Source organism: Heterodontus francisci, chromosome 5 (genome assembly GCF_036365525.1).
Source record: "Heterodontus francisci isolate sHetFra1 chromosome 5, sHetFra1.hap1, whole genome shotgun sequence".
Classification (NCBI taxonomy): domain Eukaryota; kingdom Metazoa; phylum Chordata; class Chondrichthyes; order Heterodontiformes; family Heterodontidae; genus Heterodontus; species Heterodontus francisci.
The window spans coordinates 173,909,601-173,930,863 of NC_090375.1; the positions used below are offsets into that span (position 1 = coordinate 173,909,601).

Below are 21,263 nucleotides of genomic sequence, written 5' to 3' on the forward strand. Positions count from 1 at the left end.
GGTCTTGGAGGGAGTGCAGCATAGATTTACCAGAATAATACCTGGACTCGAAAGGTTAAATTACAAGGCGAGATTACACAAACTATGGTTTTATTCCCTGGAATCCGGAAGGTTAAGGGGGGATTTGATCGATGTTTTCAAGATGGGATAGATATAGAGAAACTATTTCAGCTAGTAGGGCAGTCCAAGACTGGGGGCATAGTCTAAAAATTAGAGCCAGACCTTTCAGGAGTGAAATTAAGGTGTTGGGACCCCTGCTTTTCTTGATATATTAATGACCTAGACTTGGGTGTACAGGGCACAATTTCAAAATTTGCATATGACACAAAACTTGGAAGTATTGTGAACTTTGAGGAGGATAGTGATAAACTTCAAGAGGACATCGACAGGCTGATCGAATGGGTGGACAAATGGCAGATAAAGTTTAATGCAGAAAAGTGTGAAGTGATTCATTTTGGTTGAAAGAACGAGGAGAGCCAATATAAATTAAAAGATACAATTCTAAAGTAGGTATAGGAGCAGAGGGACCTAGGGATATGTGTGCACAAATCATTGAAGGTTGCAGGGCAGGTTGAGAAAGCAGTTCATAAAGCATATGGGATCCTGGGCTTTATATATAGGGGCATAGAGTACAAGAACAAAGAAGTTATGATAAACCTATATAAGACACTGGTTTGGTCTCAGCTGGAGTATTGTGTCCAATTCTGGGCACCACACTTCAGGAAGGTTGTGAAGGCATTAGAGAGGGTGCAGAAAAGATTCACCAGACTAGTTCCAGGGATGAGGAACTTAAGTTACATGGATAGATTAGAGAAGCTGGGGCTGTTCTTGGAGAAGAGAAGGTTGAGAGCAGACTTGATAAAGGTGTTATCAAATGATGATGGGTCTGGACAGAGTAGATAGGGAGAAACTGTTCCCCATGGCAGAAGGGTCGGGAGTCAGAGGACATCAGTTTTAAGGTGATTGCTTCTTTTGCCAATGGCAACATGAGGAAAAGCTTTTTACACAGCAAGTGGTTAGGATCTGTAATGCACTACCTGAGAGCGTGGTGGAGGTAGATTCAATCATGGCTTTCAAAAGGGAATTGGATAATTATCTGAAGAGAAATTTGCAGCGCTACAGGGAAAAGGCAAGGCAAATTGCTCTTGCAGAGAGCTAGCACAGTAATAATGAGCCAAATGGCGGCCTCCTGTGCTGTAACCATTCTATGATTCTGTAACTTCTATGCACAAAGGGAAGTAGAAGTTTGGAATACCCTGCCACAAACAGCAGTTGATACTAGACCAATTGTTAAATTGAAAACTGATTTTTGTTAACCAGTGGTATTAAGGGATATGGGGCAAAGGTGGGTATATGGAGTTAGGTCACCGATCAGCTATGATCTCACTGAATGGCAGAACAGGCTCGAGGGGCTAAATTGCTTACTGCTGTTCCTACCTCGAAGTTCATCAGTTGTGCTTCAAATTTCCACCCATTCTTTGCCTTCACCTGACTCATCTTGGAAACATACCCTCCTTTCCTAGACATCTTTATCTCTGGGGATGGGCTGTCCACTGATAGCTTTTAACAAGCCCACTGACCTCCACAGCTAGTTAGGCTATACTTCTTCCTACACTGCTTACTGTAAAGACTTCATTCACTGCTCAGTTTCTCCATTTCTGTCACATCTGCTGTAATTATACCCCCCACGAGATCTGAAATATTCTCCTTTTCCCTCAGCCATGTAATCTCCTCCATCTCAATTGACTCAACCTTTTGATCATGTCTGGCCCGTTTCCTGTGATTGTGTCTTCACCCCTTCTTCAGCCCATCAGAATTGTGATAGGGTTCCCCTTGTCCTCACCAGCCTCTGAATTCAACAAATTATCTTCTGCTATTTCTGGCACCTAAGTAATCTTCCCCGCCCCTTTAACATTCCAAAGAGGCACACTGGTTCACTCGATCATCCCACCCCATGCTCTCATTTCCATTCAAGCACAAGTGCTATGAACACTTGACCATACACCTCCCCAACACCACTGTCCAGGGTCTCAAATGCTCCTGTTTATCAGCTGTGGCTCAGTTGATAGCACACTCGTCTCTGAGTTAGAAGGTTCTGGGTTTAGTCCTGCTTCAGGACTTGACCACAAAAGTCAAGCTTGACGCTCCAGTGCAGGACTGAGGGAGTGCTGCACTCTGGGTGGTGCTGTTTTTCAGACGGGTTGTTAAACCGTGAGGCCCCATCTGTCCTCTTGAGCGGATGTAAAAAAAAAATCCCATGGCACTACTTTAAAGTGTCCTGGCCAATATTTATCCCCCAATCAACATCTTAAATACAGATTATCTGGCCATTATCACATTATAATTTGTAGGAACTTGTACCCAAATTGGCTGCTGCAATTCCACATAACAGTGTCCGCACTTCAAAACTACTTCATTGGCTGTAACGCAGTTTGAGACGTCTAGTGGTCGTGAACGGCACTACATAGATGGAAGTCTGCCTCCGCGCCACCCTTACTCTTCTCCCCCCGCAACCCCTGGAGGCTATAAAATGTCAGTGTTTGGTGTTTCAGAAATGTTATGCAAAGTGAGATTAGATGTGTGGATTAAACTCCCATCAGATGTAAATTTTCAAATCCTCTCTGGCTACAGCAGAGGACTGGAGGACAGTGAATGTGGTACCATTGTTCAAGAAGGGTAGCAGGGATAAACCATGCCTGTGAGTCTATAGGCCAGTGAGTCTAACGTCAGTGGTAGGGAAACTATTGGAAAAAAGTTCTGAGATAGGATTAATCTCCACTTTGAGAGGCAGGGGTTGATCAGGGATAGTCAGCACGGCTTTGTCAGGGGGAGATTGTGTCTAACAAATTTGATTGAATTTTTCGAGGAGGTAACTAGATGTGTAGATGAGGGTAAAGTTGATGTAGTCTGCATGGACTTCAGTAAGGCTTTTGATCTTTATGTCATCATTGTCGACAGGAATAGTGCCGGAAGACTGGAGGATAGCAAATGTTGTCCCCTTGTTCAAGAAGGGGAGTAGAGACAGCCCTGGTAATTATAGACCTGTGAGCCTTACTTCGGTTGTGGGTAAAATGTTGGAAAAGGTTATAAGAGACAGGATTTATAATCATCTTGAAAAGAATAAGTTTATTAGCGATAGTCAGCACGGTTTTGTGACGGGTAGGTCGTGCCTCACAAACCTTTATTGAGTTTTTCGAGAAGGTGACCAAACAGGTGGATGAGGGTAAAGCAGTGGATGTGGTGTATATGGATTTCAGTAAGGCGTTTGATAAGGTTCCCCACGGTAGGCTATTGCAGAAAATACGGAAGTATGGGGTTGAAGGTGATTTTGGATCAGAAATTGGCTAGCTGAAAGAAGACAGAGGGTGGTGGTTGATGGCAAATGTTCATCCTGGAGTTTAGTTACTAGTGGTGTACCGCAAGGATCTGTTTTGGGGCCACTGCTGTTTGTCATTTTTATAAATGACCTGGAAGAGGGTGTAGAAGGGTGGGTTAGTAAATTTGCGGATGACACTAAGGTTGGTGGAGTTGTGGAAAATGCCGAAGGATGTTGTAGGGTACAGAGGGACATAGATAGGCTGCAGAGCTGGGCTGAGAGATGGCAAATGGAGTTTAATGCGGAGAAGTGCGAGGTGATTCACTTTGGAAGGAGTAACAGGAATGCAGAGTACTGGGCTAATGGGAAGATTCTTGGTAGTGTAGATGAACAGAGAGATCTTGGTGTCCAGATACATAAATCCCTGAAGGTTGCTACCCAGGTTAATAGGGCTGTTAAGAAGGCATATGGTGTGTTAGCTTTTATTAGTAGGGGGATCGAGTTTCGGAGCCACGAGGTCATGCTGCAGCTGTACAAAACTCTGGTGAGACCGCACCTGGAGTATTGCGTGCAGTTCTGGTCACCGCATTATAGGAAGGATGTGGAAGCTTTGGAAAGGGTGCAGAGGAGATTTACTAGGATGTTGCCTGGTATGGAGGGAAGGTCTTACAAGGAAAGGCTGAGTGACTTCAGGTTGTTTTCGTTGGAGAGGAGGAGAGGTGACTTAATAGAGACATGTAAGATAATCAGAGGGTTAGATAGGGTGGATAGTGAGAGTCTTTTTCCTCGGATGGTGATGGCAAACACGACGGGACATAGCTTTATGTTGAGGGGTGATAGATATAGGACAGATGTCAGAGGTAGTTTCTTTACTCAGAGTAGTAGGGGCGTGGAACGCCCTGCCTGCAGCAGTAGTAGACTCGCCAACTTTAAGGGCATTTAAGTGGTCATTGGATAGACATATGGATGAAAATGGAATAGTGTAGGTCAGATGGTTTCACAGGTCGGCGCAACATCGAGGGCCGAAGGGCCTGTACTGCGCTGTAATGTTCTAATTCTAATAAGATCCTGCATGGAAGATTGATTAAGAAGGTAAGAGCCCATGGGATCCAGGGCAATTTGGCAACGTGGATCCAAAATTGGATTAGTGGAAGGAGGCAGAGCGTGATGATCGAGGGTTGTTTTTGCGAATGGAGGCCTGTGACCAGTGGTGTACAGCAGGGATTGGTGCCGAAACCCTTGTTGTTTGTAGTATACATTAATGATTTGGACGTGAATATAGGAGGTATGATCAGTAAGTTCGCAGATGACACGGAAATTGGTGGTGTTATGGATAGTGAGGAGGAAAGCCTTACAGGACCATATAGTTGAGCTGGTGAGATGGGCGGAGCAGTGGCACATGGAATTTAATCCTGAGAAGTGTGAGGTGCTGCACTTTGGGAAGACTAACAAGGCAAGGAAATATACAGTGGATGGTAGGACCCTAGGAAGTACAGAGGGTCAGAGGGACCTTTGTGTACTAGATCACTGAATGCAGCAGCACAGGTAGGTAAGTTGGTTAGGAAGGCATATGGGATACTTGCCTATATTAGCCGAGGCATAGAATATGTTATGTTAGAGGTTATGTTAGAGCTGTATAAAACGCTGGTTAGGCCACAGCTGGAGTAGTGTGGACAGTTCTGGTCACCACATTATAGGAAGGATGTGATTGCACTGGAGAGGGTGCAGAGAAGATTCACCAGGATGTTGCCTGGGCTGGAACATTTCAGTTATGAAGAGAGACTGGGTAGGCTGGGGTTGTTTTCCTTGGAGCGGAGAAGACTGAGGGGGGACCTGATTGAGGTATACAAAATTATGAGGGTCATTGATAGGATAGATTGGAAGAAACTTTTTTTCTCAGCGGAGGGGTCAGCACCCAGGGGGCATAGATTTAAGGGAAGGAGCAGGAGGTTTAGAGGGGAGTTGAGGAAAAAAAAATTCCACCCAGAGGGTGGTTGGAATCTGGAACACACTGCCTGAAGGGGTAGTAGAGGCAGGAACCCTCACAACATTTAAGAAGTATTTAGATGAGCACTTGAAACGCCATAGCTTACAAGGCTACGAGCCAAGTGCTGAAAAGTGTGATTAGATTGGATGGGTGCTTGATGGTCGCCGCAGACTCATTGGGCTGAAGGGCCTGTTTCTGTGCTGTATAACTGTATGACTAATGTTGTGCTGATTCACCCCATTAGAAAGGAACTTGGCAAATACTGGGTTAAAAACAGATACAGGCTCAAATACTCAAATGCGAATTCGTTCTCTTGTTTGAATCTTGGAACTGTCATCTGTGGAATACTGTGTGGTGCTGTTGTGACACCTGCTAATTGTACTATTTTAATATTGGATGAATTGAAAACATCCAACTCTCTATGGGGCTTTCTTTTAATGAGAGAGAACTGTTTCTTGTATACCACAACATTTTAATGTGAACACCAACTGTGTCAAGGTTGAATAATGTTTAATATTCTGGGATTTTTGCTAAGTTTCTGCGGAGGTTCTGGAAGAAAATTCAGAGTTACTTTGTTTTACGACTTCAGTGAGACCGTTAACGTAAACGAGATATGGACCCGCAAACCAATTTAAAGAATTACACAAGATTTCATGTTTTAAGACTTATAACAACTAAACTAAAAGAAATCCCCAATAAATAGTACTTTGTAAGTAGCTGATACCCCAAATGACAAAGAAAGGTATTTTCTTTACTTATTAAAATACTTGAAAACCTCACACCCTGCTTATACGTTACACAGCCCTTTTTAATGGTAATCTTTGTGGTTAAAAGTTCCAAACTCCTCCCAGTTGCAATGGGTTGGATCTCTCAGATCTTTTCAAAATCAACGTCCTCTTCACTTGCTTCTCTGAGCACTTTTGACCTGGATATCTATGAATAAGGTGTTTCCTGGTAATCCTGTTGGGCTTTTACTTCTCTACAAACTTCAACTTTCAAAACAGGTTCAAGTCTTCACAGCCTTTCTCTGTATCAAGCTTCTGTGAGCAGGTGTACCCCCACCCCTTCTCTCGAGGTTACCACCACTGGTTGTCGTCTTTTCTTACAGTCTGCTCTGAGGCTGCCACCACTGGTCTTCTCCAGCCTGTCTGGTTGCAGATAAGATTAACAGATTTTCTGAAGACAAACGTCAGTAGCCCATTATCCTTCTCCAGTATGCAAAGTCCAGAAGTCTAGTTTCACAGAGCTACCTGGGCCTTCCTTTGTTTCCAGGTGTTAACAGCTGCCTGGTACATTTGCTTCCTCAGAATCACTGACTCCTTGTTTGCAATCCGAAAGTCTGAGAGGGTGAAACCCATCGTTCTTCGGGTATTATACCCCTGCAGTCTCTGTTTTTCCAAAAAAGACTTTGATCTGTGTTCTCGATTGGCCTGCTAATGAAGATTTCTGTCCTGTCCTTAAGCAGAGTGGATGTGAGTTCACCTGCCTTCTCTAGCTCCATCTTAAACTTAAAAATCATGGTTCTTAAAACATAATTATGTTACAAAGTCCAGTGCTCATAACGCTTGGAAGTTGTGTCTTGGTTCTTCAGTTCGCTCATGCAATTAAATAGCCAAAGAGAGCCCATGGTTGTGCAAATTGCACTTGTTCGACTGAAACAGTTAGAGGGTTGAATTTATTTTTTTCATTCTGTTCTCAAAGTCTTGTGTACTTTCTCTATTGGACAGTTTCCCACATTTATAGTCCATGCATTACATTGCACTGTCCCTTTTCTATTGATTTATGTTGCATGACTTGTGCTTTAGCAATCTGTTGAATAACAGTTTAATTAGCCCATGGAAGCATTTACATTTTGAAGATTACAGTCCAAGTTCGTCATCAAGATAATATGACTTGGTGTACCATGTTGTAAGTGTTCACTGCGTGCACAGTTGGGGTCATCTGTGACCATATTTGAATGCAAATTTGCGTCCGTTCCGCATTAATAGAATGGGAAGAATTGTGTGATTTATATGACAGAATTAACAGACAATTTGTTATTTCAGTGAATTGCAGATTTTTTTGGAAACAGAAATTACCTAATTTTTTAAGGTTAATTATAGGAACATAGGACTTGGGAACAGGAGTAGACCATACGACCCCTTGAGGCTGCTCCACCATTCAGTAGGATCATGGCTGATCTTCTATCTCAACTCCACTTTCCCGCCTGTTCCCCATGATTCCCTGAGACCAAAAATCTGTTTATCTCAGCCTTTAATATATTCAACAATGGAGCATTCACAACTCTTTGGGTAGAGAATTCCATAGATCAACAACCCTCTGAATGAATAAGTTTCTCTTCATCTCAGTCCTAAATGATTGACCCCTTATCTTGAGACTGTGCCCCCATGTTCTAGTTTCCCCAGCTAGGGGGTGAAAACAACCTCGCGGTGTCTACTCTGTCAAGTTCTTTCAGAATCTTTTAAGTTTTAACGAGATCAACTCTCATTCTTCTAAACTCCAGAGTATAGGCCCACGTTATTCAGCCTCTCATCATAGCACAACCCTCTCATCCCTGGACTCAATCTAGTGAACCTTTGCTCTCCTGCCTTCAATACAAGTACATCCTTCCTTAAATATGGAGAGCAAAACTGCACGCAGTACCCCAGGTATGGTCTCACCAAAGCCCTATATATTTGTAGCAAGACTTCCTTATTCTTGTACTCCAATCCCCTTGCAATAAAGGCCAACATGCCAATTGCCTTCCTAATAGCTCTCTGTATGCTGACTTTGTGTTCCTTGTAAGAGTACACCCAAGTCCCTCTGAGCATCAACAGGTCATTCGACCCATTGTGTCTGCACCGGCTCTCTGAAAGAGCAACTGCTTCAGTTCCATTCCCCTGCCTTCTCCCCATAACCCTGTACATTCTCTCTTTTCATATAACTGTCTAATTCCCTTTTGAATGCTTCAATTGAACCTGCTTCCACCACATTCTCAGGCAGCGCATTCCAGACCTTAACCACTTGCTGCATGAAAAAGCTTTTTTTCTTGCCAAATACTTTAAATCTGTGCCCTCTCGTTCTCGATCCTTCCACAGTTTCTCTATCAATTCTGTCCAGATCCCTCATTATTTTGAAAACCTCTATCAAATCACCTCTCAGCCTTCTCTTCAAGGAAAACAGTCCTAACTTCTCCAATCTATCTTCATAACTTGAGATTCCTCATCCCTGGAACCATTCTCATGAAGTTTCAAGTTTCGCGCCTTTAAAAAAAATGTAATTCTGCTTTCCTGTCCTTACTACCAAAGTGAGTAACCTCACACTATCCACATTATACTCCATCTGCCACCTTGTTGCACATTCACTTGATATATCTATCTCTCCTTGCAACCTCCTTGTGTTCATCTCACAACTTACATTCCCACCTGGCTTTGCATCATCAAACTGAGATACATTAATCTTGGTCTCTTCAGGCTGAATTTTAGGGGCTCCCTTGAGGTGGGGTCAGAGGCAGGTGGGCATGGAGAATTGTGAATGGTGGGGGGGGGGGGGGTGTGGGTGGGTGCAGTGGGCCCATCTCCAAGTGATCTTCCTGGGGGAAGGGTAGGCTGATGACTGCCTTCCCACCCAGTGGCCAATTGAGGCCTTTAAGTGGCCAAATAAGGGACTCCTCCAGCACCGCTGGGATACTACCTCTGTGAGGCGATCTCCCCTGCGGGCTTGAGGTGAAGTTCCTCCTCCATGGGTAATCTGTGGCCCATGGAGGACCCCTTCCAGGAACTACTTCAAACCCTGGCACCCCCTCCCGCTGGACAGTATGGCCACCTCCCCACCTTGCCGGGGCCTTCCAGACTGGTCCCAGCAACCCCGTTTCACTTATCCCTGGTCCGGGGTTCCAGTGCTGGGCCTTTGTCCAAGGCCTCTGCAGTACCGGCAATGGCCACCACTCCCGGTGGCGCTGCCGATACTGCTGAGCTGCTGGCCCTCTGATTGGCTGGCAGCTCATGGAGGCAGGATCCCCATTTTTAAAGGGAGGGGATTCCGGCTTCTAAAACTTGGAGAAAGACCAGAGGATCGCTCTGGGGGCGGGAGCTACTATCCGTGTTAACCTATTACACCCAACTCCATGAACCCTTATCTTGTGTTTAGCCTTTTATGTGGCACCTTATCAAATGCCTTTTGCGTAACTAAGTATACTACATCTGCTGGTTCTCCTTTATCTATCCAACTGGTTACATCATCAAAAAATTCTAATAAATTTGTTAAACACGATTTCCCTTTCATAAACCTATGTTGACTTGGTCTGACCGTGCTATGATTTTCTGAATGCATTTTTGAGACTTCCTTAATTATAGACTCCAGCAATTTCCCGAAGAATGATGCCAGGCTAACTGCCCTGCAGTTTCCTGTTTTCTCTCCCTCTCGTTTCCTGAATACTGGTGTTACATTTGCTAACTTCCAATCCACTGGGATCGCTCTACAATCTAGGGAATTTTGGAAAATCATAGCCAGTGCATCCACTATCTCTACATCTACCTTTTTCAGAACCTATGGATTTAGGCCGTCAGGTCCTGGGGATTTGTTAGCTTTTTGCCCCTTAAGTTTTTTCAATATTTTTTCTCTGCTGATATCAATTCCCTTAAGCTCCTCACTCTTGTTAGCCCCTTGGTTACCCTTTATTTCTGTTATGCGGGTGACGCAGTGGTTAGCACCGCAGCCTCACAGCTCCAGGGACCCGGGTTCGATTCTGGGTACTGCCTGTGCGGAGTTTGCAAGTTCTCCCTGTGACCGCATGGGTTTTCACTGGGTGCTCCAGTTTCCTCCCACAGCCAAAGACTTGCGGGTGATAGGTAAATTGGCCATTGTAAATTGCCCCTAGTGTAGGTAGGTGTAAGGACTATGGGATTACTGTAGGGTTAGTATAAATGGGTGGTTGTTGGTCGGCACAGACTCGGTGGGCTGAAGGGCCTGTTTCAGTGCTGAATCTCTAAATAAAATAAATAAATGTCATTTGTGTCTTCTACTGTGAAGCCAGACACAAAATATTCATTCAGTATCTCTACCATTTCCTCGTTCCCCATAATAATTTCTCCTGTCTCTGCATTTAAGGGACCAATGTTTATTTTATCTCCTTTTTTATATACTTATAAAAGCTCTTACAAACTGTTTTTATATTTCTGGCTGAATTACTCATTCTATTTTTTTTCCCTTTCTATCAATGTTTTGGTGCCCTTTGCTGTTTTCTAAAACTCTCCTAATCCTCCAGCTTACTCCTATTCTTTGCAAACAATGATTGCTGCATTCTTAAACTCCTCCTCTTCACAGCCTATGCACTGGGATGTGGTCAAAAAGAATTAAGCCACAGCTACAGAAATCTTCACTAATGCTGCTTTGTAGCCAACCAATTTGAGGTGGGAACCTTGACTTTCTTTCCTTTCATCTTTTCATGAGCCATCACCACTTCTGGTGACTTAGACTGTTATTCAAAGTGATTTTTTTTGCACTAAATTTGAATTAACCAACAATTTTGCAAAAGTAATGTAGATATCACAACGTAGGAAATTAAAAATCAGAATTTAACTTGAGCAACTTTAACTCTAGGAGAGTAGACTAGCAGGTCTTCACTATAATTATGGAAAGTTATAAACATAAGAATTTAAAACTGGATCTGTGCACTGGTACACAGTGCGACTGATTTGCAATTAAATTCAGCCATTTAAAAAAAAAAATGAGTAGGTATTTTCTGCTCTCTTTCCAAGTTGGTCTTTTGGGAATTAGATGTTTTTAACTGTTCCATAAAATAGTAAATGCAGCAATTAAGATTGGACACAGATGCACTAGACAGTATTTTCGATGGGATTTAATTTGCTTTTGCTTAAATCATAGGCTTCACTGTGTAAGTTAACTAGGGAATTGTATAATGAGTCAACGTGTGCATTTAAGTTGCTGGGTTTATTTTTGTCCTGTACCCTCCATTCCTTTGGTGCCATTTGGTAGGGTATGCTGAGAACTCATCAGTATTTGGTTGCAATTTTCAACACTTCCAACTTAGTGGGAATCGCATTTGTTACATACAGAATATACTGAAACCTAGTGCCAACTTTATTCTGGAATGTCTGACAATAACCATCTATTGGATTATGCTCCATATTCTGGTCAGATGAATTTTTGTTGAGCATAAGGTTTCATGACTCAATCCTGGAGCAAAATGTAGGCATATTGTGCTAAGAAACCTTATTAACTAGTTGTGTTATGAACATTCATTGTACCTGTTTCAGTGACATTTTCATTTCTATAAAAAAAGTGCCGGTATAACAAAACCAGTTTCACCTTCGATGAAACGAGCAGTTCCTTTGGATGTTTTCCTGAATTGTCACAGCTGAATGGAGAGTAGTCAATTTGCCACTTCAAAGAAAATTGTTTCAATGAAAGCAATCATAGAACTTGCAGCTGCTTACATTTGTCAGGATAATTTTTCTATTATGCAAGCCCTGTTATTGCACTATCTAACTTTTTCACTCATTTGACTGATTTTATATCTCTTATAGGTGGGAGGGGCTGCAGGGCACATGTTAGCAAACTTATTCGAGGTGCTGGATGGAGGAAATGGTATTGCAGTGGTTCTGCTCAGTGATCTTTTGAGTGCATATGAATGAAAAGGAAGAATAAAAGTTGAAAGTGGTGAAGCCAAAAAAGGGGGGGTGGGTGTGGGTGTGTGGAAGCAATGAACAAATAGATTTTGCAATTAATTGAAAAGGTATGGAAGAAAAGATGGATGCCTCCTCTGACTCAATTATGTTTAAGTTTATTGAGTATACTAGAAAATGAATACCACCTTGAGTATCCATCATATAATAACTGAAACGCATTTGCATTTGCAATATAGTTAGATCTGGATTTGTAATCAATTTGATTTGAAAGTTTGGCTACAAATTAGTTGTTCAACAACACTCCAATCTGAAAACGTTAACAGATCTGTTTGCTTTCTGAAAAAATTACAAATCATAAGTCAAAGTGTATTGTAATTGTAGTTCAGAAGACTTATTAAGGCTTTTGGTTTTGTTCAGCCAGACTCAAAATTCAAGTTTTCACAGTTCAAAGAGGAAGTTATGCCATTATATATGTTATTGTGGATGAGGTGTTTTCTCATTGGGCAACCTGACATCGTTATAATTTTCATTAGATTTGCATTAGTTAAACTTGCCAGTAATATGAGGAAATTTTTTTTGTTAGCCTGAAAATGGCTATTGTGGAAAAAAAAATCCGTGGACAACTGCTTGACTCCATCCACTACAATGTATCATTTTCCTTAGCAATTTCACATTTTGTGTTGGCTAGAGGTACTGATTCACACTTGGTTGACACCTGCAACAGGCTAGTTTAAACATATGATTATCAAGGTCCTTTTATGTGGTGATCATTCAGATGAAACAACTCTCCCATCTAGTAACAGCTTGGTATACTTATTTGCATCAGCCGTTCAAGATTGGTATACCAACTTGAATCAGGCACTCACTAACTTGGCTTCTGATTTGATGTCAGTCGAGTTGAAATCATCCCTGCACCTTTCCTCAGGAGCACGACATAGTAGTTCCATTCACATTTCTACTCAAAGGTGATTTTTTTCTTTTAAATGCAAGGTTTTAAAGTTATCAGGACATACAGGACCTAACTATGAAAGTACTTATACAGTGGTTAACTCTATTGGCTTTGAAAAAAATGTAAGTGAATTATCCTTTTCAGACTAGCTGGTTATAGATTAAAGTACTTGTGCAAGCATTTGAAGAAGCCAGTTGTATGCCTGATATGCTGCTTTAGTGGTTTTAACCTTCCATTTTTTCCCCCCTAGGTGTTGCTTCTGAGTTTGGAGTCAGAGGTTATCCAACTATCAAGTTGTAAGTAAAGGATTGTAGTATCTTTTATCTTGCGTTCGACACACCTGCCTTTTGTGTAATAAGACACTGTCACTAGCATCCATTATGACATCATGCCTTTATGAAGCACAAGTGAAGCTTATTTGAATTGGAAATTGACAGGGCTGCACATGCAGAAAAGATTCCCACTGCTGAGGAATACATTTCATCAAATTTAATCCAGCTTCATTATTCAGAGTTCATTCTTTTTGAAAATGCTATCAAGTAGCCTGGGCGCACTCTATTATTAATATAGCACTACCACTGTGGTTAGTGGGGCAGATTGAGGGCAATGCAGCATCATTTGTATTCCAGCCCTCTGGAGATAAAGGCCAACATTCTGTTAGCCTTTGAGATTGTTTTTAGTACCTGTGCACTAGCTTGTATTTATTTGCGTACATGGACACCTAGCCACTTTGCTACTGCACAGGTCCTACTGTTTTACCATTAAGAAAATATTCTGTTTTGCCCATCTCTGATCTGAAGTGGATGACCTCGCACTTACACACATTTTGAACTCCATCTGCCAAAATTTTGCCTACTCATTTAATGTCCCTTGTGTAACTTCCTGCTCCCACTAACATGGTGTCATCTGCAACTTGGATTTACAGCACTCTAATCCTTCATGTAATATTTGTGAAAAGCTGAGGCCCCAATACAGATCCTAGGGAACACAACTAGTCACATCATACCATTCAGAGAACAAACTCTTTATCCCAACTCTGTTACCTCACAACTAATTACCAAACCAAGTTACAAGGTTCCCATTAAATATGTATTCTTTCAATTTTTAATTTCTGTCAAATCGTATCAAATACCTTCTAGAACTCTATATGGGCAACATCCATGGCACGCCTCTATCTGCCATGCCAGTGACCTCAAGAAAACAACAAAATTAGTCAGTCATAACTTCCTGTTCACATTCATGCTAATGGTTTTTTTTTTTGCTTTTGTTCAACTCATGTTTGTCCAAGTCCTCATAACTGTTAAACTGGCAGGCCTATAGTTAGTTACCTGGTCTCGCCCTCCCTCCCATTGTAAACAGTGGAATGGTAGTTGCAATTTTCTAATCCTTTCCTGAATCTAGACAGTTTTGCTAATTATGACAAACATCTGCATTTTCCTGACTTTCTTTTAATATCCTGAATTGGAAACCATCAGGTTTTGGAGATTTGCTAATCTTGAGTCCCATTATTTTTTGCTTATATTGAGTGCATCAAGCTCCTTCCCTTGACTTATTTTTAGGTTCACTTGTAATGCCGGCACTTTGTTCTCTTTCTACTGTGAAAATGGGTATAGAATACTCATTTTTAAAAGGTCTCTGATTTCTGTATCCATTATGGGGAGTAGGAGAAACAATTTTACACTGAGGGTTGTGGAGCTGTGAACTGCACTACTAGAGTTAGTGATTGAATCAATGACCGTGCCAACATTTAAGAATAGATTAGACAGGTGGGAATAAAGGGATAAGATGAAGATTCCTCCTCATTTGGAGGATAAATACCAGCACAGACTGGTTAGGCCGATGGCGTTTTCCTGTATTCATTCTACATAATTTCCAACAAAAACATGTCCATCCACCTCTTCCTGACCTTCAATGACATCACCATTGCTGCCTCCCATGTCTGTGTCCCCCACCTTCAACATTTTGTTCTAAAGACAATTGATCTCTCAAAAAGGGAAGAAAGGTCACGTTGCAATTATGTAAGTATACGTCTCAATGTCAAAAAGTGTAGTAATTCTCATGTAGACAAGTTTAATAATTACATTCTTACATTTATAAAAATAAACTGTAAATCCTGTTCCCTCTGTCTGTAGATATTTTCTGAACAGCACAGATGTCAGTCTTTCGGATTGGTTATCGTAGAGATTCTAGCACAGTAACTACTGTACAGGGCAACTATGGATCTTATGCTTAGTCATAGTCATTAAGGCACAGAAGGAGGCCATTCGTCCCATCAAGTCCATTTGCATTTATAACTTCCTTTTTGTGGATCTTAAACATTTGTTGCTGGATGGAACTTTTTATTTACCTACCAGAAGTTCCTTTATAGAGGCATAAAACTAATGCAATGTATCTGAATTGGCAGAAAATAGATATGCATGTTTGGCCAGTTTTGCAAGTAATAACTAGCAAGGTTTCAGTTGAAAGATTGCTTAGTCTTTCTTTAGGAAGAATGTCAAAAGTGTGGAAGTGGTGCAGCAGATATTTGCTTAAAATTATATCAGACATTTTATCCATGAGGAGAGAGTAGAGAAACTGGAGCTCTTTTCATCAGAACAGAGAAGGTTAAGAGCAGACCGAGTAGAAGTGTCAGATGCTTGTGAGATTTAGCTGGAGGAGAAATTGGAAAAAAACTATTTCCATTGGGCAGCTAGAATGCACCGATTTTAAAATCATTACCACAAAAACAAAGGGAAAGGTTAGAAGTTTTTTTTTATGCAGAAAGCTATTAGCATATTAAATACTGTGCGAGAAACCGTAGTGGAAGCAGAACCCACAATAGCTCTTAAAAGGGAAGCGGATAAAAATTTGAAAGGGTATAAGGAAAGGACAGGAGAATGAGAATTAGTGGATAGTCCTTTGGGAACTGACGTGATGGGTTGAATGACCTCCTGTTCTGTGAACTTCTATGATTTAATGGAATTTTTTAATCTGGTGTGTTGGGAAGGGAGTGCCAGGATTTTGACCCAGCAGCAGTGACGGAACGGCGATATAGTTCCAAGTCAGGATAGTGTGTGGCTTGGAGGGGAGTTTTCAGGTGGTGGTGTTTCCATGCAACTGCTGCCTTTGTCCTTCTAGCTAGTAGAGGTCACGAGTTTGGAAGGTGCTGTCTAAGGAGCCTTGGTGCATTGCTGCAGTACATCTTGCAGATGGTACACACTGCTGCCACTGTGTGTTGGTGGTGAAGGGAGTGAATGTTTGTGGATGGAGTGCTAATGAAGTGGGCTGCTTTGTCCTGGATGGTGTCGAGCTTCTTGAGTGTTGTTGGAGCTGCTCCCATCCAGGCAAGTGGAGAGTATTCTATCACACTCCTGAGTAAAGGACTGCTACCCGACCCCGACGGGACCGGAAGACGTGTCGGGGTCAGGTCGGGTCACTCTTCCGGGTCCAGCTTTCGGGCTCGGGTCGGGCTGGGTCCAGGTCGGGGACACACAGCAAGAAGGGTTAAAAGTAAAAAACCTATCTGAGCTGGGAGTCCGGAACGTCAAAGAGGGAAACTCTGAGTCTGCGCAGTGAGCAGGTGAGCATCTCTGACGTCATCACGCTCATGCTGCAGATTCCTGCAGATTGGGAGTCGCAAGGTAGCTAAAGGGAACATTCCGGTGGTCGGGCTCGGGTCGGGTCAGGCACGGGAAAAAAAATGAAGGTCAGGCTCGGACCCAATATGGTTCTGTGGGGTTCGGGTCAGGTTTTGTTTTCATGACCGGAGCAGGCCTTTACTCCTGACTTGTATTTTTTAGATGGTGGACAGGCTTTGGGGAGTCAGGAGGTGAGTTACTTGCCGCAGGATTCCTAGCCTCTGATCTGCTCTTGTGGCCACGGTATTTATATGGCTACTCCAGTTCAGTTTCTGGTCGATGGTAACCCCCAGGATGTTAGTGGGAGATTCAGTGATCGTAATGCCATTGAATGTCATGGGGAGATGGTTAGATTCTCTCTTGTTTGAGATGGTCATTGCTCGGCACTTGTGTGGCGTGAATGTTACTTGCCAGTAATCAGCCCAAGCCTGTATATTGTCCAGGTCTTACTGCAATTGCTGAATGCTTGCTGATATAATTCTTCGGGCATTTTCTTTCATTGCTTTATTATTTTGGATTTTTACTCTCTGATTTCATTATTCAACAAATAATGATTTTTATCTGCACTGATGTTACTTTACATTGCCATGCTCAGTAATTTGAGGCTACTACACTCCCTGTACATATTAAAACTTGAAGTATAAATAAAATGTTCCTGCTAAGGGAGAGGTTGAAGGGTATTAATGCTGATAATTTTTGTTTTTAATGGGCTCTACTGGTAACCATTTTTATTTAAATAAAATTTAGACGACTTATGGTACTGCATAGAGGTGATCCAGCATCTAGAGCCCAGTATATATACCTTTAAAATATTTCTACACTCTTAATAGTATAAAATGCCCCTAATCCAGGTTCACTTTATTTTAGACAATGGAAATAATCAGGCACGTCTCATTCTAAATCTCCCCACTATCATGCCAGTGCACGTGAGCTCCAACTTGATTGTTGGCAATCATCTCTGCTATCACCTTCTGTTGGTACTCTGCAGTTGCCACTCACTACATTCCTGAGTCTCTGTTGCTTCATTGCACTCTGCATTGAATTGGCATGATGCATACTGAGATTTGTATCATAAGCACTGGGAACTGTAGTCATGGCCTCATATGTTGCAGGTGGTGGTAGAGTTAATCCCCGGCAACGGGAGCCCAGGGAGTAGAGGTATAATGGTAGGGAGATTTGGAATGAGGCTTGCCCTGCTTTTTCCTTTGATCAAAATGAGGTGAACTTGGATTCCAGTCATTTTTAACTTCATCTACAACAGCTTATTTGTGTAGCACCTTTAACATAATAAAACCTCCCCCAAGGAACTTCACAGGAGCATTATAAAACAAAATATGACTCCAATCCACGTGAGATATTAGGTCAGATGACCAAAAGCTTTGTCAGAGAGGTAGGTTTTAGGAGTGTCTTAAAGGAAGAAAGCGGGTGGAGAGGTATATTGAGGGAATTCGAGCGCTTAAGGCCTAGACAGCTGAAGACACAGCCACCAATGGGGGAGCAATTAAAATCAGGGATGCTCAAGAGTCTAGAATTAGATGAGCGCAGATATCTCTGAAGGTTGTGGGGTTGGAGGAGATTACAGAGATAGGGAGGGTGAGGCCATGGAGGGATTTGAAAACCAGGATGAATATTAAAATCAAGACATTGCTTGACCGGGAGCCAATGTAAGTCGGCGAGCACGACGTGATAGGTGAATGGGGCATGGTGTGAGTAAAGAAACAGGCAGCAGAGTTTTGGGTGACCTCAAGTTTATGGAGAGTAGAATGTGGGAGACCAGCCAAGAGTGCGTTGGAATAATCAAGTCTGGGGGTAACAAAGGCATGCATGAAGGTATCAGCAACAGACGAACTGAGACGGCGAAGTTGTGATGTCATGGACAGGGTGATGTCATGGAGGTGGAAATAGACGATCTTTGTGATGGCGCAAATATGTGGTCGGAAGCTCATTTTGGGTCAAATATGACACCAACGTTGTGAACAGACTGGCTTAATCTCAGACAGTTGCCAGGGAGAGGGATGGAGTCAGTAGTTGGGGAATAGAATTTGGAGTGAGGACTGAAGACACTGACTTCAGTTTTTCCGATACTTAATTGGAGGAAATTACTGGTCATCCAGTTTTGGATGTCAGGTAAGCAGTCTGATAATTTAGCAATAGTGGAGGAGTTGAAAGAGGTGATGGTGAGGTAGAGCTGGGTGTCGTCAGTGTACATTTGAAAACTAACGTGCTTTTGAATGATGTTGCCGAGGTGCAACATGTAGATGAAAAATAGGAGCGTGGCAGCCAAGTATAGATCTTTGGGTTGATCAGAGATAGCGATGCATGAGCATGAAGAGAAGCCATTACAAGTGATACTCTGGCTATGCCTAGATAGATAAGCATGGAACCAGATAAGAGCAGTCCCACCCAGCTAGACAACAGTAAGAAGCTAATGTCTTAAACTTAAATAAAGGCAATTACAAAGTTATGAAGACACAATTGCCTAAAATGGACTGGGAAAATAGGTTAAAAGGTAAGACAGTAGATAAGCAGATATTTCATAATTCTCAACGAAGATTTATTCAGTTGAGAAAGAAAGGCTCTGAGAAGGATGAAACATCCGTGGCTAACTAAGGAAGTTAACTAAAGATGCTATCAACTTGAAAGAAAAGGCGTACAATTTTGCAATGATTAGTGGTAGGCCAGAAGACTGGAAACATTTTAAACTAACTTAGAGATACAGCACTGAAACAGGCCCTTCGGCCCACCGAGTCTGTGCCGACCATCAACCACCCATTTACACTAATCCTACACTAATTCCATATTCCTACCACATCCCCACCTGTCCCTATATTTCCCTACCACCTACCTACACTAGGGGCAATTTATAATGGCCAATTTGCCTATCAACCTGCAAGTCTTTGGCATGTGGGAGGAAACCGGAGCACCCGGAGGAAACCCACGCAGACACGGGGAGAACTTGCAAACTCCACACAGGCAGTACCCAGAATTGAACCCGGGTCGCTGGAGCTGTGAGGCTGCGGTGCTAACCACTGCGCCACTGTGCCGCCTAGCCACAGGTGCTAACTAGCAAAGGATAACAAAAAAATAATAGGAGGAAAAATTAGAATGAGAAACTAGCAAAAGTATTTTGTATCGGTCTTCACAGTGGAAGACACTAAAAGCATCCAAATAATAATAGAAAATCAGGGGGCAAAAGGGCGGGAGGAACTTTAAAACTAACACTAAAGAAAAAGTATTTGGCAAACTTATGGGACTAAAAGCTGACAAGTCCCCTGGACCTGATGGCCTGCATCCCAGGGTCTTTAAAGAAGTGGCTGCAAAGATGTGGATGCATTGGCTGATATCGTTCAGAATCCTCTAGCTTCTAGAAAGGTCCTAGCGGATCGGAAAACTGCAAATATAATGCCCCTATTCAAGAAAGAAGGAAGACAAAAAGCAGGAAACTGGGCCAGTTAGCCCAACATCTGTCATTGGGAAAATGTTGGAATCCATCCTTAAGGAAGTAGTAGCAGGACATTTAGAAAGTCATAATACAATCAAGCAGAATCAACACGGTTTTATGAAAAGGAAATCCTGTTTGACAAATTTTATTAGAGGTCTTTGACGATGTAATGAGCAGCCTAGATAAAGAGGAACCAGTAGATGTAGTGTACTTGAATTTCCAAAAGGCATTCAATAGCATGCCACATTAAAGGTAAGAGCTCATGGTGTTGTGGAATAATATATTAGCATAGATAGAGGATTGGCTAATAGAAAACAGTGTCAGGATAAATGGGTCATTTTCAGGTTGGCAAACTGTAACTAGTGGGGTGCCACAGGCTGTCTCAACAATTTAATGTCTTGGATGAAGGGGCAGAGTACTTTGTAGCCAAATTTGCTGACTATACAAAGATAAATCATAATCTATCGATCAAAATTGATGCTACAGATGCAAGATTTTTAATGTAAAGAATCATAGATAAAGGATAAGGCAAGACTTGCATTTATATGGAACTTTTCGCGATCAAGGTGTCTCACAGCACTTTTCAGCCAAGTAATTCGTGTTGAAATATAGTCACTGTTAGAATGTAGGGATAAACAGCAGCCAATTTTCACAGCAGTCTCGCAAACAGTAGTGACATCATACATGACCCAAAAATGTGTTTTATGAACAGATAAGTTGATTGCCTTTCACATTCAAAGCCTCTAAATTAATTTGCAAGTATCTATTAAAATTGTGAGGTTTTGTGAACATAGCACTCTTGAATGCATTATTGAAGTTGAAAATGAAAAAATAACTTAGTAATTTATCATAAGCGATAACCGTGACAACAGCAGTACAGATCTGATTTAATGGAGATGTTAACATCTGCTCTAAAATAGTGAACTCTGCATGTATTCTATTGGTAAACCCTGCACGTTTGTATTAATTCAGGTTCCATATCTCTTCTCTTTTGAGGTTAATCTACTGTACTTCAGTCACCTGTAGGACAAGTTAATGGTTGATAAACTGTGATATTTTACATTTCAAATTGTTCAATATTTTTTATTTTATTGACTTAGATTGAAAGGAGACCTTGCATACAATTACAGAGGACCTCGTACCAAAGAGGATATAATTGAGTTTGCTGGCAGAGTGTCAGGGTAAGCAAAATCTCCTTTCCCTTGAAATTTTAAGTTATAAGAAACTTGTACGTTAGTATTATGGTGCTGTTTAATTCATCCTGCACTGCAACGGAGTGTTTACATTTGTCCAAGCTCTAGTTATTTGAGTGTCTTTTGTTTT

The 21,263-nt window shown here is 41.9% G+C and overlaps 1 protein-coding gene across 1 annotated transcript in view; it reads left to right on the plus strand.

The window, feature by feature from the left end:
* Positions 1–21,263, plus strand: part of LOC137370139 (protein disulfide-isomerase TMX3-like) — a 171,029-nt gene that overhangs the window by 37,555 nt on the left and 112,211 nt on the right. The window contains exons 5-6 of the mRNA XM_068032348.1: positions 13,132–13,177; positions 21,041–21,121. Of these exons, the coding sequence (XP_067888449.1) occupies positions 13,132–13,177; positions 21,041–21,121 (127 nt within the window). The remainder of the gene's footprint in view (positions 1–13,131; positions 13,178–21,040; positions 21,122–21,263) is intronic.